The sequence below is a fragment of the Python bivittatus genome, unplaced genomic scaffold, assembly GCF_059951505.1.
Source record: "Python bivittatus isolate LINGU-HERP-01145 unplaced genomic scaffold, Pbiv_v1 ctg000190_np1212, whole genome shotgun sequence".
Taxonomy (NCBI): Eukaryota; Metazoa; Chordata; class Lepidosauria; order Squamata; family Pythonidae; genus Python; species Python bivittatus.
In genome coordinates, this window is record NW_028277042.1 from 16,873,717 (window position 1) to 16,892,092 (window position 18,376).

An 18,376-nucleotide genomic window follows, 5' to 3' on the forward strand; every position below is an offset into this window, starting at 1 on the left:
GAGTTCCCCCCACGCACACAAACAACCCGCGGCGCAGGCGCAGTGCGGGCCTGCTCGCGCGAGCCGCGGCCCCTACCCTCTATCCGCCCGCCCGTCTTCTTTTCCCCCTCAGAGGCGATGCTGGGCGGCGAGGAGAGCGGCGAGGCCGCGGCCGGAGGTGGCGCCGCGGCCTCTCCCGCGGCGGAGGCCGAGGCGCCGGCCCCCGCCGCCCCCGCCCGCGACGCTGAGGGAAAAAAGGACGAGGAGGAAGAGGAGGCGGAAGAGGAGGCGGCGGCCGAGGCGGAGCGGGCCACCCGGCAACGCTACGAGGAGCTGTGCAGCAGCCTCAACATGGACGAGCGCGCCCGAGCCGAGGCCTGGCTCAGCTACCAGAGCATGAGGAGGAACTACACCCTGGAGGTGGGGGCGGGGCGGGGCTGGCGGCGGGGCCGGGGGCGGGGCCGGGGCGGGGCGGGGCTCCGCCGGCCGCCGCCAGGGGGCAGCAAAGCCTCGGAGCGCCCTTTGCTTCGCGGGGGCGGGGTCCATTCGCAGCTGGGCGGCGGACAGAGCCCCCCAAGCATTTAGCCACTCCCGTGAGGGCCAGTGGGGGTCGCGGGGGAGGGAGGGGCGGGGCGAGACGGCAGGGGACGGTGGGTTGGAGGCCTCCCTTCAAGCTCGGGGGGCTTTGGGGAAGAGAGCCTCTGTAGCTCGGGGTGGGGAGGGGGCCCTGGTGTTCTCTGAGCTGGGTGGTCCTCCCCTCTCAGCCCAGCCGGCCTCACCGGGGTGTGGTGGTGGGGAAATGGGGAGCGTTAGCTCTGTCCGCCGCCTTGGGTTACATAGAGATACGAAAGGCGGAATAAGGGCCGAAGGGGGCCACAGGGCCGCCCAGGTCATGCGGCAAGGCGAGGCTGTGCCCAGCAAGCAATGAAAGCAGGATAAAAGCAAAGCCACCCTCCCCGCTAGGCACCAGACCAAATGGCCTCCCAGCTCAACCCCCATCCTAAGAACTAATTGATTATGTGCCGTCCAGTAGTTGTCAACTCCCAGCGACTACCTAGGTAGATTTTCTCCGATCACTACTGTAATTGAGCCCATCCACCCTGCTGCTTGTCACCACCTTCTCTTTGCTTCCACCTTTCCCAGCAGTAGAAGCTTCTCCAGAGAGCTAGGTCTTTATATCATACGTCCAAAGTAGGATAATTTGAGCCTGGTCATTCGTGCTCAAATCAACTCTGGGTTGATTTGTTTGATGATCCATTTGTTTGTTTTCTTGGCTGTCCACGGGATTCTCAGGAGTCTTCCCCAACACCAAAGTTCAAAAGAATCAATACTCTTTCTATCCTGCTTCTTTAAAGTCCAACTTTTGCTTCCATAGAGGGTCACAGGGAATACCATGAGTTGTACGATCCTTATCTTTGTAGGTATGACACATTGTGGTATTTGAATATCTTTTCCAAGGCCTTCGTGGCTGCTCTACCAAGTACTAGTCTGCAACTTATTTCTTGACTGCTTGTTCCTTTACTGTTGATGGTTGATCCTAAAATGCAGAAGCTATCCACCACTTCAGTATCTTCATTGTCAAATCCTAAGAATTAAAACAGTTAGAACCCATCTTTATACCTGCAGCCCTGACTAAAACCACTGGAACCACAAACCACCCACCCTTTTAGCCTTTCAAAAGGCCTTCAAGACCTGGTTTTTTACTCAGGTGCTGGGGTAGAGTGAAGATGTCTGGAGTTGATTGTGGGGCATCACAAGAGGATGATTGAGGCACCAGGGTTTGTTTTGTTTTTATGGATTTTATTGTTGTGAACCGCCCAGAGTTGTGTTTTTAGATGGGGAGCCATACAAATCTGTTAAGTAAATAAATAAACAAACCATATTGGACTGCTATCCGCAGGGCTCTTATGAGCTTATCCTGTTGGGGAGGGGGATGCAGCTTTGCAGAAAGGAGGGAGAATCTGGAAGGATTTTGGGTGGTCTCAGGAGCCCTGGGAAGCCTGATGCAAAAGGCAGTTGGAAGGGAAGGGTTGTTGGAAGCATTAGCCCTCCAGGGCTAGGTCAGCACATTGTCTAAGTCTAGCTAATTTCAGCCTTTATTTTGGTTTGGGTTTGGTGTGAAGCCAGACCATTGTGTTCATTGGTGAATCGGTGTATTCCACAAATCCCCGAAAGTGGGTTAATGTGTGAACTGGGTCAGTATCGCTTGATGTCCTTTCATTGCCATACTTTCAGGGAATTGTTCTTAATCCTACCCGATAAATTGAAATAAATAAATGCTCCTCTTAGTGAACCGTACCCCCAATACATCTGATGGACCATAGAAAAGCAGCGTAGAGACAAGAGTAAATGCATGAAAGAAATAAGAGGCCTGCTGTGTTGAAAGGAGGAAGAACATATAAAAGAAACAACATGTAATGAGTGGGGAGGTGAGTGGGGAGGTGAAAGTGATGGACTTTATCCTGAGGGTTTAGGGCTCATATAATAACCTAGGTGGACCTGCAAATTAATAATACGGTGTTCACACACCCAGTTGTTGAAGCACATAGTCTGCAGCTAATGTGTTTAAAATACTGCAGTTTTAAGTGCAGAAAGATGCACCTGATCATAAATAAGCTGTTTGCTTGTTCTTTTGCCTAATTAAATCCTGGATGTGTATGAGAGGCAAGAGTTTTCACCCTGCTTGGTGAGTTAGGCTAACAGCATATGGATCATGATTAAATTATAGTACTGTTTAGTAAATGGTTCTCTATATGTGGCCACTTGATAAATAAACCAGAAGTAGTACATTTCCTAGTAGACTAGTGTGAATATTTCACTTTTGAATTGGCTGCATTTCCACTGCAATTTTCCACTAGGGATGATTGCCTGAATTCATGGTCTCTCATTCCCTAATCTTCCCTACCTCTCCATCCATGTCTCATAGAATGTGTACTGTTTTTACCCTTTTTGTCAATTAATCCAGACATTTATTATTCTGAAACTTGAGTTACTCTGATAAGGGTAGAAATTTTCAGTGGTAAGAGAGTAATAATAACACACTGTATATGCTGGAAAAACATACACAGACAAAACAAAGAAAATGATGGTATCAGCAGTCATGAAATTCAGTGAAATAAATATTTCCTTTTGAAATATAATTATAGAATTTAGAGAAATTCATTGGTAATGTCACTGAGTGCGTAACAGTTCTTACTCTTCATGCTATTACATCAGTTCTGTTAGGCAGATTGGTTGTTGCAAGAGTCCTCTCCCTGCGTGTGAGTGTGAGCCTTGTAAATCCTTCCCAAATATATAAACTGGAACTCACGAAGTCCTACTACTATTTCTGCATACCCAAGGTGGTAGGCACTTTCAGTTCCCCCAGGATCAGCTTTCCTCTTCCAATAGAATGTGACAATTGTTTGTTTTGAACTGAGCAAAATTTTAAAAGATGTTTGTAATACAGCATAGATAATTCCCGATCAGGAACAAACTTCTTGCAGTTGTATGACTTCAGAGATGGGTCAACTTATTTTACTGTTTTAAATTAACAGGGAAATGATCTGCATTGGTTGGCATGTTCGTTATATGTGGCTTGCAGAAAAGCTGTCCCAACAGTTAGCAGAGGAACTGTTGAAGGGAACTATGTATCTTTAATAAGGATATTACGCTGTTCAGGACAAAGGTAACTTCTAAAATTTTACGAAGTACTGAGATTGTCAAGTTTCAGAAAGTCTGTTACCTCAACTGCAGAACATTATATTTTGATTTTAATGTATGAATTGCTGTGGTTACTAGTGAAACCTTAACACATATTTTCTGATAGTTAGCAAGCACCTTCACTGTGCAGTCTTATTCACGTTTACCCGAAGTAATAGACACGCAGAGGTACATAAATTAGAATCAGTTTTCAACACAATGTTTTGGAATGTAAACATTTCTTAAGTTTAAATTTCTGATATTGCAAATGTCTTCAGTTTGATAGAGTTTTTTAACAAGATGAAGAAATGGGAAGATATGGCAGATCTACCCTCCCAATTCAGAGAACGTACCACAAGATTAGAAAGAAACTTTACAGTTTCTGCTGTAATTTTTAAGAAGTATGAACCCATTTTTCAGGACATTTTCAAGTACCCTCAAGATGACCAACCACGACAGCAGAGAGGAAGAAAGCAAAGGTATGTGTCCATGTTTTAATTTAAGATTGATTGGTAACTTCAGTTTCTCACCAAAGGTAGAGAGAAACAAGAGGATTTTTCGAGGATCTCAAGCAACAGTGCAATACCTAGATACTAGCAACATTAAAATAAAAAAAAAAACTCCTCAGAAAAGCAGTAGTTTCCTTTAAATAATCTTCTACTTCCCAAAGTCTAGATGTGCATAACACTCACTAGGACTCATTGTGTGATTCATCAGGATGCGGCCATATGACATCACATCACATCACAGTTTATTACAGTCTTAGACCAGTACAAGTTTGTTCAAGAGTGACCTATGTTCACTTATAAAACTAAGAAATCTTTAGATAACATTTAATACATATTTAGGATACATATATAAGACAACCTGGCACAAAATCATAGGTAGAATTCAGATGAAACAGTCCATGTCTAAGATATAAGTAAGATAGTATCTACAATATACCTAAAATATAATAATATCTAAAATTACAAAAATTTGATGACATCTAAAATGTAATCATAGTACCTAAAATTATATGGAGTTTAATAGTGTCTGGACTTATATAAAATACATCTATATGGCAGGAGCTTGTCCTGTTAAGGACTAGCAGATCTAATAATCAAGTTTAATATGCTCTTTGACCAACACAAGTAAAAATCTGCCTATGGACTTTGTTTAAGCTAATAGCTATCAGCTAACAATAATAAAATATTACAAATTCTAATAAAATTTGTCATACTTTTGGAACACATTCTGAAGGCACCTGTTAATGTAAACTAAAATACTGGTTGACTATAATCCATTACTGCAGAACCTTTCAGCTAGCTTCCTATCCGATGTTGATGGATCGTTATTGCCGCTGCACAGAACCTGGCTACCTGCGCTGTAACGTAAGGCCGGTCATCCAATGCAGCCATATGGAAACATTGTAATATATCCATTGCAGGATACTCAGCAAGGTTAGCAACAAATTGGGTGCACTCACTGCCAATAAATCTGGTTCCACTAATGTGCAGTGTCAAAATTAGATGCAAATATTGACACCGCTTCAGCAGGAAATGGCAAAAAGAGCTCTCTTTGGCTTCTGAAACTCTAAGCCAACAGGAATCGTTCAGCAGCATCCATGTACTAATAAAGCTCAAGATCCCTCATCCTAATTTACTCCAAGTAATTCCAGTGTTGATGTAACTTCACTGTAGCATGCTTATTTATTTGCAATTTCAAACAGTAGGAATGACAGCACAAATAATGTATAGCAAAGTTAAATAAATGTTCTGTATGAGGGTTGTTCAGTTCTTATAAACATAGAAGCAGCCAGCCAGCCAGCCAACTCTTTACGTTTTCTCCATAAAATGAAAAAAAACATTCTTAAACTCTCCCCTTTTTAATTTTCACTCCATTTGGTGTCCTCAGTTTGGACTCTTTTCCCGAGAAGATGTCATTTCTTGTTCCTCAGGTGTGAATGGGTTCTTAACCCAGCCTTTATTTACTATGTGAGGCTGATGTATCCAAAGTAATCCTGTTTTTTCTTGATGTATTCTAAAAGTTACCATTTTAAGCCTTGTTGCAGCTCTACCCAACATCAAACAGTTTCTTTCAAAATGATTTGGGGTATTTGTACTGTATGAGCAATTCATAGTTTGTGTCTCCTTTATTACTGTTTTCTTAGGAAATGTCCTTGCTGAGTTAATCTGTATTGGCTCGTGTTTCCACTGATCACTCTGCTATTATCCTATTATTAGGCTTGTAACTGATAAAATGATTATATGCTCATTTACAGCCTATTATCATTGCTGTATTTAGTAAATAAAAGAGCAGTAATCATTGCTGTATTTAGTAAAAAAAAAGAGTTCATTTTTGTTTTTTTAGCCTGAAGGTTCCAGGCTCTCAGCTTAAAGGGGAAATGAAATGCCCGTGTGTGCCACTTTCATAGTCCAGCCTGAATGTATCTGACCCTCTTTTGGGGAGAACATTTTGAAACATTTTATTAGATAACCAAAACATAATGCATTTGTTTCTTTTTCATGGCTCCGTTTCTAAAAAGGAGACAACCTTGCACCGTCTCTGAAGTATTTCAGTTTTGCTGGGTCCTCTTTGTTTATGCCAAAGGTGAGAATTTGTTCCTTCCTTGATTAGAGTGTAAGAACAGTATTGCATTTGCCCTGATGCTGCGTGACAACCAGCCCGTTCTTCTTGCTTGCTTGCTTGCAGAAAGATTGGTGCAGGACATCTTTTGGATTAGAATTGATACATAGATTTGACAAATTAATAAAAGATCCTGTTAGTCTTAAAAGGGTATCTTGGTTTTATTTTTATTATGAACACAGAACTTCAGTATAAAATGTTTCTATAATTTTATAGAATAGGCTTACACCAGTTGCAAATTGTTATTCTGACAAATTTTGCACTTCATATGCAGAATAAGTATTCTGTGGACTTTTTCCCTAAGTTTATAGTGGTAAGTATTAGAAAAGAAATATGTCAGAATACGCTGCAAAGCGGTTTCCTAGAACTTTTAAGCAAAAAAACCTCTCTTTACAATTCAAGCCTTTTATCTAAATAGGTTTAAAAAAAGTTAAATAGGGTTTTGTTAATGTTCCTACCAGTAAAGTATGATGTTCCAATTGTATAGATAAATAAATAAATAAAAATACAGGATCACTGAGAGCAAATTGATAGACTTGGGTGGATTAGCCTCAAAGTAAGTGGCATTTTCTTAAAACAAAAAAAAATCAATGCAAAGTCAGAAAAAATCCTTTCTTTCAATTAAGAAAGAAATCCCATCTGCTGAACAGTATTAAGGCAGTCACCAGGACTAAACACTGACTTGAAGGCACACACACACACATACCCCAAAAAAAAATTAATAGTAGATGTTTCTGTCAGTGAGAAGCATAGAAATGACTTTTTTGCTGTTAATACAATAGGAAAGACCCACTCCACAAATATGCAGTGCCTTAAAAGGAGAAAAGTGGCTTATGCTAGTGGTAAGCCCAGGAACTCAACATGTGATACGCAGAAGCTTGATTTGTTTCTTTTAGTTGGGGGAAGTGGTTTCTGCTCCCTTTATCATAGCAACCAAACTTCAAAGGGCAAGTTTGGGCTTGTTTGAGTGATAGGCTCTCCAGCTTAAAGAACAGCATCACAGGTTCCTTTTTCTGCATAGAAAACCTGCAGTTGCATGTCGTGCTTCTGATTCAGACTGCTTTCCCCGTGAAGGTACATGGTAGGACAAATGCTAAGATCCTGTCAACTGATTATCAGCAGCACGGCTCTTAATTTTGTATTCTTGTTTTCCCCTTTTAAATAACAGATCATTATCTCTAGCTCATCTAAATTTAGAATACTTGGTATTTGAAACCATCATTAAATAGCTGTGATATTTAGTTTGACTATTTATTCTGAATGGAAATAGACTCATTTAAGAAGTGAAAGACCCTTCATTTGGAGCTTGGAAACATTACTTGCTCGTGTTTAACTTTTGATTTAAGAAAACAGTTGTTACCGAATATGGCTTTGTTCAAATTTACTCTATTATTGCTGTGCCATCATTTCTATATCAAAGTCAGTGCATAATAGAATATTTGTGCATTTCAACATAATCATCATCCTAGCATTTTAATGTATTTTTTACAACAGTTCTGAAACAAATGGCAAACTAATTGGTTTATACTGTTGATTATGCAGACGTATGTTCTCAAGATTTCATCTGCCGTGTTAACCTTTGGAATAATTATAAAGAGATACTGTTGATCGTGCCTATTTCTTCATTGCATCTATGTCTTGCTTTTTCTCTGGCAGCTCAAAATGGCAAACATAATTTTGTCTCTCCTATCCAAAGCGTTCCTTGAAGCACTATCTTACGCTGATTGTTTGCTAAGGAGCATTTTGTAGAAACTGATGTTAGAAACACTAATTTAAACAAACATTAGATTTTTAAAATATTAATATGAAACATGAATTAGTTTCAACTTAACATTGGATTCAACTTGCTATTAAACTAAATAGAAATATTTCAGAATGCATTTACATACTTGATTTTAGTTTTTAAAATGGAATAGCTTGGAACCTAGTTATCACAGGACCTGCCTATTTCATTAGGGTCCTGTCTGATTATTAAGAAGGAAAAGCTCATTTGAGAAGATGATGCCTTACAGAGTCTATCTGAAAGAATAAAAGGACTTTCTCCTATATTGTTTCCAAATTATTGAGTGAAAAGCCTTTGGATTTATGTTTGGCCCCCATTCTCTCTGCCTTTTTTAAAAAAATGACTGGATGTACTTTTTACTTTACTATCGAAGCTGTTTTAGTAGGTTGTTAAAAACTGGATTTCCATGTTTAAATATTTTGAAATGGTTATCGCTTTATTATTCTTCATTGCACCCATCGTTTTCCAGAATAGCAACATAAACATAAATGAGTATTTTATTTCATAATTTGAAACTTTTATACTGGCTATTGTTAAAAGCTGTGCTTCTGTGGTAGACAAATTTATTGATTTAGGTAAAAAAATTAATTTCCGCTGAATTCTTTAATCTGTTTTCCTGTTGACTCTCACAGGCAATTTCCCTATGATCAGTGATGATTTGGTAAATTCCTACCATCTCTTACTGTGTGTCCTTGATCTAGTCTATGGGAATTCTTTGCAGTGCCCTAATCGTAAGGAGATTCTGAATCCATGTTTTAAGGGTAAATTTAATATCTGTTTATTATGCTGCTCTCCAAGAATGCTATTGATTAGTTTTTTAATTAACTTAAATGTGGTTATCAAAATACTGCATAATATCTTTTTATTATGCTGCTCTCCAAGAATGCTATTGATGAATTTTTAATTAATCTTAAATGTGGTTAACAAAATACTGCATAAATATTGTGATAAAGGGTTCATCCATTTGCTTTATTGTGATATCTAGTTATTCTTTTGAGTTTACCATAGAAAAATCACAGTATGCCATAAGGGAAAACTAATTATTCATATTCAGATTTAATTAAAAGAAAACAAATCTGACTTGATGAAAAATGAAGAGCAGGAATACTGTTTTATAGTTTTAAAAGAACAACAGATCTTACAACAGGAAATTGGTCGTGTGTGGTTTGGTTGTTTTTCTTTTATCTGTATATTTAGGAGGGTAGAAAAATGTTTTTACTTCTCTCTCTTGTCCCCTTTCTGCTTAACCATTATAAAGGACTGCCTGAAGATTTTCATAGTAAGGATTTTAAACTCTTGTCTGAAGCTCCTTGCATCATTGAAAAACTGTGCTCCTTGCATGATGGTTTGGTTTTGGAAGCCAAGGGCATAAAAGAACATTTCTGGAAGCCATATGTGAAAAAACTTTTTGAGAAAAAGGTATATAATTGGATAATAATTCTAGCTATTCTTCAGAATCGCTACAGCTCCATTATGGGCAGTTAACTTGAGTTCCTTTTTTGTAGATTCTGAAGGGAAAAGAGGAGAACCTGACAGGTTTTTTGGATCCTGGAAACTTTGCAGAAAGCTTGTGAGTACTGCAAAACAATGGTACTGGTAATTTCAGGATTTTCTGGGTACAAAGGATCCACTATTCTATGCCTTCTATATCTCACAGTCTCTTGCCATTCAAGTTGGGTTTCATAACTTAGCCCAATATCACTGTACATGCCAGGGGCAAAAAAAAGTAGTATGTTTAGTGGATTATACATTTCAGGCTTTTAGTGAAATTCTCAATCCAACATTTTGACAATGGGTATGCTGGCAGTGGTATGATGGTATCTGAAGTTCACTGTGTTTGGAGTTACTAGAATAGAACCTAACATAATCCTTGACTTTTAACAGAAACATTATTTCCATCCTTGAGGAAATACCTAGATTGAATTCTGTACTCTTCTTTCCCCTTTTGAATCTACACTGCAGGCTCCAAAATCTAATTACATTGCTCTGACTTGTATTAGAAAGAAAGAAATTTGAAAGAGTAATGACTTACACTCTGTGCTATAGTTTATCCAGGCCCAATGGGTCTTTATTATGAAACAACAGAATTTTGCAGTTGATTATGTCACTTTAGAGACTCTGACTACCAATAAATAGTTTATGTGAAGTTTTTCTGGGCGACCTGTATAGGGTTGTTTTTTTTTTTTTTAATAAAGCTGAATCAATCTTGTCAGAAACTCAAAATAAAACTTAAATGGTAAGAGAACATGTCCAGTCAATTCAATCTACCCTGCTTTGGATGGGTGTAATTTTAGGGGAGCTGGAATAAAATTAGATTTCTCTAAATTTAACAAGGAAAGCCAGTTTGGTGTAGTGGGGAAGGCATCAGGCTAGAAATCGGGAGACCGTGAGTTCTAGTCCCATCTTAGGCACAAAGCCAGCTGGGTGACCTTGGACCAGTCATACACTCTTAGCCCTAGGAAGGAGACAATGGCAAACCACTTCTGAAATCTTGCCAAAAAAACTGCAGGGACTAGTCTAGGCAGTCTCCAGGAGTCAGTACTGACTCGAAAGCACCAAAACCAAAATTAACAAGAGAAGCACATTGAAATGGGTTCTGGTGAATGTCCAGTGTTTAGAATAAATAAGTAAGCATAGATAATCTGCAAGAGAGAATCTCTGGGGAATTCTTAAGCAGTATTAAAACCTTGTAGATCATTTTGATAGGTTCACAATGTTGGGTGAAAAGTTTAAAATACAATATAATATTTTAGTTTTAGCTTAAGCTACTTCTTTTACTATTTTGAGGACCTTATTAACATTTCTTATGAAGAATAAGAATAAGCGGATGTATTTGTTCAGGGTCTGTGGCTTATAAAAGCTTTTGGCAATTGTTTGCAAGCATTTATACTTTGATCAGCACTTGCCTTTCTTCCATTCTTCGCTCTAGTAAAGCTATCAACAAGGCCTATGAGGAATATATATTATCAGTTGGAAATCTAGATGAGAGGATATTTCTTGGAGAAGATGCAGATGAGGAAATAGGAACCTTGCGAAGATGTTTAAATACAGCTTCAGACATGGAACCAGCTGAAAGGGTGCAAGTGAAATATAATCTGCAGGAGCATTTTGAACGAGTGAGTATAAACATGGTCTGTTCTGGAGTTTAGCTCTCTGGTGCTCAGCCTTATTTAAAGTCTCACCAAACACAGAATCTAGGTTCCAAGGGGACAGAATGAAAAAGCTCACTTATTCCAAGAGGGACATTTATCTGTTGACAAACATTCTGTTATTTCATTTAATGTTTATAGTACGTTTTTAAGATTTAAAGTTTAATTGGCTTACCATATATCTGACCTAAAGTATTTCTCAGTCTTGCTTATGGTAGCATCCTGATTAAGAGACATTGGTTAGTGAATGAATTTCCATGTCTCTTTAAAGCAGTCATAATGCCCCATCTCCCACAGATGATCTGAAAATGCCAACAGTTTATCTCTGACCCTGTACTTGTTCTTTTTCTTGTGCATTTTATAGGGGCATTGTTCTGTATAAATATCTTAGTAGGGAGACTCCATATATGGGTTAGAAGAAGAGGCAGATTTCAGTCCAAAGAAGGAATAACCAGGGATAAGCCTTGTTGGAGTTGATTAAGGTGATTTTCTAAATCCAAGTTTTAGTTGAAAGTACAGTAACTTTCTTGAAATGTCTTTCATCTTTGTATCTTTTGATTAGACAAAATCTTTCAGAATATCAACACCTCTTACTGGCCGGAAATACATAAAGGATACTGATCCTTACATGAGCCCCATTTCCATAGCGACACACTGCTTGACACGGCTTCACACAATGTTGGCAGGCCTGAAGAATGCCCCTAGTGAGAATCTGGAGCAAATTCTCAGGTCAGTACTTGTAGTTCTCAAATTGGTGGTTATATGATGCCTAATTCAAATTTGGGCAAATGGCTGAAATTTCACAGGCTTAATTTAGTTGGTGCAGTGGCACTCTTTTAAAAATTCCTTATAGGTAGTCCTTGACTTACAACCACAACTGGGACCGAAACATCCATCACTAAGTGATGCGGTCGTTAATTGAGTCGCGCCTGATTTGACGACCTTTTTTGCTGTGGTCATTAAGCGAACCTGGTTGCCCCCATTGATTTTTCTTGTCAGAAGCCCCCTGGGAAGGTCGCAAAGGGTGATCACGTGACCCTGGGATGCTGCAACTGTTGAAAATATTTGCCAATTGCCAAGTGCCCAAATTTTGATCACGTGACCAGGGATGCTGCGATGGTTGTAACTGCAAGGACTAGTCATAACTCACTTCTTCAGTGCTGTTGTAACTTCGAGCAGTCGTTAAACAAATAGTCATAAGCAAAGGACTACCTGTACATAATCTATGTGATTTTATATGCATTTTTTAAACCACAAAAGTGGCGTCTGTTCTTTAGCTGATGCTCAGTGTGTTATAACTAATCAGTTTGTGAACAATGCATCATAATATGAAGTAAACTTGCAAAACTAAGCACAAGTTTCAGTTTCTTTTTGTGATAAATGCTTGGATAAAATAATAGCATTCTTTTTAAAAGCCTCCTGTATAAAATTATATACACACACAGACATTTTCTTTTAAACATGGCAAATCTATTTTATTCACTTGTTCATTGATAGGACATGTTCAAGGGATCCTTCTCTGTCAATTGCCAATAGAGTAAAAGAAATGTATGAAATTTACTCACAAAGGGCACCATTTTGCAGAGAATCTGGGAGTTTCTCCCAAGGTAAGAATATGATGTGCTATCTGTAAAAGCACTTTTACTGTGTTTTATGTTCCCAAAAGACTTTAGTATTAAACTTTGTAAGTATTTAGTTTAGTTTAGTTTAGTTTAGTTTAGTATTTAGTTAGCATTTTTATTTAGTATATTCTTACATCTAAGCACGGTATAAGAATTATTATTATTTCTTTCTTAACATATATGAGGTATAGTGTATAGCAGGAATTCTATTTCTCTACAAGCTAGTCCTTAATTTTATGTTCACTTCAAGAGACTTTAAAATGATTCGTGTTTAAAATCAAGAAGCCAGTTCTCGGGGTGGGGGTGAGGCACATCTCTATGTGTCCTTAATGATTATTTTACTGGCAGTTAATAAACCCTGAAGGTTTTCACATTACTTTTATTAACAGTGCTTATTCTGTATTATACGATTATTTTAGATCTTGTTGGAAAACACTTCCGTCTTGCTGAGGTCCTTTATTATAAGGTTTTAGAATCTGTCATAAAACAAGAAAAGAAAAGACTAGAAGATGCTGACTTATCTGTAAGTATAGTCCAGTGATTTATGTAAATGTTCTGTTAAAAAAACTGATGGAATATATAGGAAAATGCAACATAGAACACTGAGGTAAAATGTGAAACAGGCCAGAGTTTGATACTTACTATTCTGATGTAAGACATTCAGCCTTCAGTTTAATCACTGCTTTCCACAGGCAAGTCATCTAACATGATAGTTTTATACAGTCATAATATGAAGAGTGCCACTGTGATTTAACCAACCGTGGCTACACTTTTTATGAATACAGTCAGTATTGAACTCCAGTTAAAGCACATTGTTGTGGACATGAAATTAAGTTATTTCTGTTACAGGTGTTCATTCCCCGCCAATGGAGTACAAGTATTCACATAATTTAAGGCCTGCTACAGTCCTGACATCCAGATGCACATTGCCTAATCTATCGTGTTATCTTGTAACAGAAAAAAATCAGCTAGATTAAAACATCTGACTATACCAAACATAGTCCAGGAGACACTGCCTGCCTTTCTATTACAAAAGTACTGAAAGAGCACATGGCCAAATAGGTCGTGCAGGCAGACACATTTTCTGATGGTTCCACTGTCCAAAAACAACTGAATTAGTACACGCAGATCTGTTCCTTTCTTTAATTGAGGTGGCCTGGGAAGGCTATGTGCACAGTGTACATAGGGTGTAGTCCGTATACCTAGAGTAAGCCATCTGGGCCTTATCTATCATCACAAGGCTTAGGAGACCAGCACATGTAATCAAGATGTTTTTCTAAGCCGTTTCAGTGAGCCCTTCCACTTCAGTCCACTTTGTATCTGTTTCTTAGTGGACAGATAGCATTGTATGTGCATTTTAAAAAGACTTATCTGTTGTTGGCCATTTGGGCACAAGACAGTGTTATCAAGCAAGAAATACCTGATTTTTATACCAAACCTCTGTCTATTTGTTTTTATTCTAGGCAATCCTGGAGCATGATGTCTTTCACAAGTCTCTCATGGCCTGCTGCCTTGAAATAATTATTTACTCTTACAAGGCAGCTGACAGTTTTCCATTCATCACTGATGTATTTGATGTTCCTGCCTTCCACTTTTATAAGGTAAATCCTTTGGGTTGAGTGCGCTAATGAGTTAACATGATTGCTATTAAATGCACAGACAATGGAAACAATCACAGAGTGGTATATTCCTATATTGCAAATTGCAGGTAATAGAGATCCTGATCAGAGCAGAAGATGGCCTTTGCAGAGAGGTGGTAAAACATCTCAATCACATTGAAGAACAGATATTAGAGAGTCTGGCATGGAAAATGGAATCTCCACTCTGGGACAAAATAAAAGAAAATGAAAATAAAGTTCCTACCTGTGAAGAGGTAAACAACAAGGCCCCTCCCTCCCTCCCTCTCTCTCTTTCTCTTTCTCTTTTCTTTTTACTTCTTTGTAACTTGTGCAAAGATTTTTAGTAGAAATTTTCTCAGGAGTTAATGCACCTGAAAGACTTGGAACAATTGGAATTGTTAGGTAGCAGTGTCCAAATATTAAAGTGATGAAATATTTTGTGTTTTTAGGTAATGCCACCTCAGTATTTTGAAAGATCAAATGGGAACAGCGTGGCTGGTTCTCCTTTAACTCCAAGGAGATTAAACGAAGTTCGTGCTGAAACTGGAACACAGGGAAAGGGTAAGCCTTTCCAAATTTGCAGAAGGTAAAAGGTTGAGCAGAAATGGCAAACTCTGAAGGTTGAATTCCAAAGCATGAAAAACATTTCAGACCTCTGTTTAAAATAACAAGTTTTGAGAACATATATATTATTAATAAAACAACAAACTCTCTTTTTGAGTTTGTGGAATCTGAACTAAGTTTGAAAGTGGCAGTAAGCCTCAAGAAAGTACTTAGAGATATTCCATTTACTGTCTTCCTCCTGTGACACGTCCACGTATTCTTCCTTTCCTTCTCTTCCTAGTCAGCAGAAAAATAATCTAGCAGAGCCATAAGTCCAACCCTTGTCAGTTTGTGTGGAGGTGACAATCACGAACTGTCGCACAGCTGCTCTGATCTGCCTCCTGAGCCCACTGTGTCTAAGGAGCCCCCTGCTGGTGGGGCTCAGGGATTTATATGGATACCTTCAGTGTAAATAAGCCCTTCGTTTGCCCTTAATTTCTTTTCACAGGCCACGGTTATATTGCGTGTGATTTTCTTCCTCCCTTCCCTTTGTAATATCTGCAGGCATTTCCTTTTCTCCAGCCACCCTTTACGAACGGTATAGCTCCCCAACCAGCAACCCTACCAGAAGAAGGCTGTTTGTTGATAATGACACCCCGGCTGAGGCCGCTCGGACGCCCGTGAGAGTCTCTCAGCAGCCCGTGATCAGTACGGTGCCTGTTCAGAACGTCTCCTCCGAAACCATTCCCGTCACTCCAGTGCCTGGGCAGACTTTAGTAACAGTGGCAACTGCCACAGTTACTGCAAACAACGGGCAGACAGTTACCATACCTGTACAAGGTGAGGAGGATAAATGCATGGGTGAGAAATAATGCTTCCTTAAACCATGGGACATTGAACTGGTGGCTAAGCTAAGGAGGGCTCACCCTAACATGTAATCTTCCAGCTTAAAATAATTATTTTTCCTGTCCAAAAGGGAGTGGTGAGGGGGGGAAGCACCAATCAGCTAACCTGTTCCTTTGCAGCATGATTATTTTTCCCCACTTCTTTTGACAGGCATTGCCAATGAAAATGGTGGCATAACGTTCATTCCAGTCCAGGTCAACGTTGGTGGACAGGCTCAATCGCTGCCTAGTTCCATTCCACCTCTCAGTGCTCAGACCCTTGCTGGGACGCTGAGTTCTCCACAAATGGCTGGCACAACTCTTCAATTGCAAGGCCAGTTCCAGCAGATTGGCCATCCTGGAGAACGACGGCCAAAACAGCAAATCAGCAGTGGTGGCAGCAGGTCCCGGAAGGCTGGCTCGCTCTCTCTCTTCTTTAGAAAGGTACATCTAGCCTGGAAAAGGATAGGTCCCTGTGCTGCAGGTTTTGCTAGGAAAACAGATCTCCCTGTCTCTCCCTGAGGGCTGAGCTTCTGTGAAGCGTTTTCATAATTTGCTTTTTCATTCAGATGTGAGAAGTTTCATTCTGTGAATAAATAGTTGCCTGCTAGCTCTGATGGGGTTTTCTGGCTTCAATAGGTATTTTATTTAGCAAGCGTTCGTCTGCGGGATCTCTGCATCAAACTGGATATTTCAGATGAGCTGAGGAAGAAAATCTGGACCTGTTTTGAGTTTTCACTGGTACAATGCTCGGAGCTCATGATGGACCGACATTTAGACCAGCTGTTAATGTGTGCTATTTATGTAATAGCAAAGGTAAAATTTCACAAGTATTATATGTGTGTGTGTGTATAAATAAATAAAAAACATGGAAGATAAAAATATCTAATGCTAATTAAAGTGGTAATATTTGTCAGCTAATGGATACCTTGTATTCTAGGTTACAAAAGAAGACACATCGTTTCAGAACATCATGCGCTGCTACCGAATGCAGCCACAAGCTAAAAGCCACGTAAGAGCGTTTTCTTTGAAACCAGTCTTTATGCTCCATTCAGTTGCCATCTCGGGTTTTTTCCTTCGGTCAACTGTTTCAGTTCAAATACTTTAGCTTTGAGGGGAAAAGTCCATATATTGGCATAGCGTTCAAGATTAGCACAGAATTTTACTCAATCAGGTCAGATAACGTTCAGTCATACCCCATGAGAAACCAGCCTTCCATAAAACCATAATAAAATGCATGCAGAAATGCAGGCATCACTCTCCAATAACGCTTCCCTCTGCATTTCAGATGGGTGAAGCATATGCTTGCAGTAGTTCCATGTATCTGGGCATGCTTGGAGATGTCTTTAAAAAGTAACGCAAGGATAACCCTCCCGCTGAAAGCTGCTTTATATGAGGCAAGGCCATTTTTTTTTCTGAAATAATTTTGCCTTTTTTAAGGTGTACCGTAATGTATTGATTAAAGGCAGAAGACGAAGGCATTCTGGTACCAGTGACACAAACAATCAACAGAATTCCCCAGTGGAGAAAAATAAGGATAGAAGTAAGTGACCATTAACACTAATTTAAAAAAAAAAAAAAAAGATGAAAGGCCTTTTTAATCATAATATGCACGTGGTGACATTAAGGTGAATGTGTATCTTTATTTTTTTGACGAGATCCTGTATTTTCCCTGTTCTTTAAAAACTTACCAATCTTATTTAAAAAAAAAAAAAAAAAAACTTCCATGAATTCATGGAAAACATTGCAAAACACAGCTAAGATGAAGTCTCTCCTGCACACTTTTCTGGCAGTTACTCATTTGAGTCCATAGGTGGGTAAATGTGTAACATAGTTCTGGGGTCAAAGATGTCATACGTGTAGATTTAATGCTTAGTCGAAGCACTTCAAGTTCCTGTGTACAGAAGTTATGGCAAAAGTATATTTGGAAAATGGGACCATTTATTGAGTTTTTAGGAACTAAAAGCATCTTTGGGTTCTAACGAGCCACATGCAGGAGGGACCTTGCTTGCCTTGCCTATATTGCTGATGAAGACTTAGCAGAAAGAAGATAAAGACCTGCAGGATAGTTTTAAGAAAGAAGACTGTAGATCAAAAGAAGGGTTGGCATAGACAGCGGCTTCATAAAAATATCTGACCCAGTGCATTTCAACGTGTCTTTGCAGCAAGCAGAGATTCCAGCCCAGTTATGAGGTCGAGTAGCACCCTGCCCGTCCCACAGCCGAGCAGCGCTCCTCCAACTCCAACGCGACTGACCGGAGCCAACAGTGATACTGAGGAAGAGGAACGTGGAGATCTGATTCAGTTTTACAACAACGTCTACACAGACCGGATTAAAGACTTTGCCTTGAAATACTCTTCAGCCAATGGAGTAAGTAGCCTTTCTTCCTTCCTTCCTTCTCAGGAACGGCTAAGCTACTACCTGTCTGATTAACAACTGGAGTTATTCAGATTGTCCTGCCATCACGATATATGTAACATAATCCTT

At 39.4% G+C, this 18,376-nt stretch overlaps 1 protein-coding gene across 4 annotated transcripts in view; it reads left to right on the forward strand.

Moving 5' to 3' along the window:
- RBL2 (RB transcriptional corepressor like 2) overlaps positions 1-18,376 on the forward strand; it is a 22,866-nt gene continuing 4,490 nt past the window's right edge. The window contains exons 1-20 of one of the 4 annotated variants that reach the window (XM_088136134.1): positions 1-399; positions 3,516-3,646; positions 3,939-4,139; positions 6,188-6,252; positions 8,704-8,832; positions 9,330-9,490; positions 9,577-9,641; positions 11,001-11,187; positions 11,783-11,949; positions 12,718-12,827; positions 13,262-13,365; positions 14,306-14,443; positions 14,551-14,715; positions 14,911-15,022; positions 15,569-15,844; positions 16,061-16,332; positions 16,528-16,704; positions 16,829-16,900; positions 17,354-17,431; positions 18,054-18,228. In XM_088136134.1, the coding sequence (XP_087992260.1) occupies positions 118-399; positions 3,516-3,646; positions 3,939-4,139; positions 6,188-6,252; positions 8,704-8,832; positions 9,330-9,490; positions 9,577-9,641; positions 11,001-11,187; positions 11,783-11,949; positions 12,718-12,827; positions 13,262-13,365; positions 14,306-14,443; positions 14,551-14,715; positions 14,911-15,022; positions 15,569-15,844; positions 16,061-16,332; positions 16,528-16,704; positions 16,829-16,900; positions 17,354-17,431; positions 18,054-18,080 (2,919 nt within the window). In that variant the 5' untranslated portion in view covers positions 1-117 and the 3' untranslated portion in view covers positions 18,081-18,228. Of the gene's footprint in view, positions 400-3,513; positions 3,647-3,938; positions 4,140-6,187; positions 6,253-8,703; positions 8,833-9,329; positions 9,491-9,576; positions 9,642-11,000; positions 11,188-11,782; positions 11,950-12,717; positions 12,828-13,261; positions 13,366-14,305; positions 14,444-14,550; positions 14,716-14,910; positions 15,023-15,568; positions 15,845-16,060; positions 16,333-16,527; positions 16,705-16,828; positions 16,901-17,328; positions 17,432-18,053; positions 18,260-18,376 lie in introns of those variants that run through there. The other 3 variants (XM_088136133.1, XM_088136131.1, XM_025165509.2) reach the window with 3 other exon arrangements.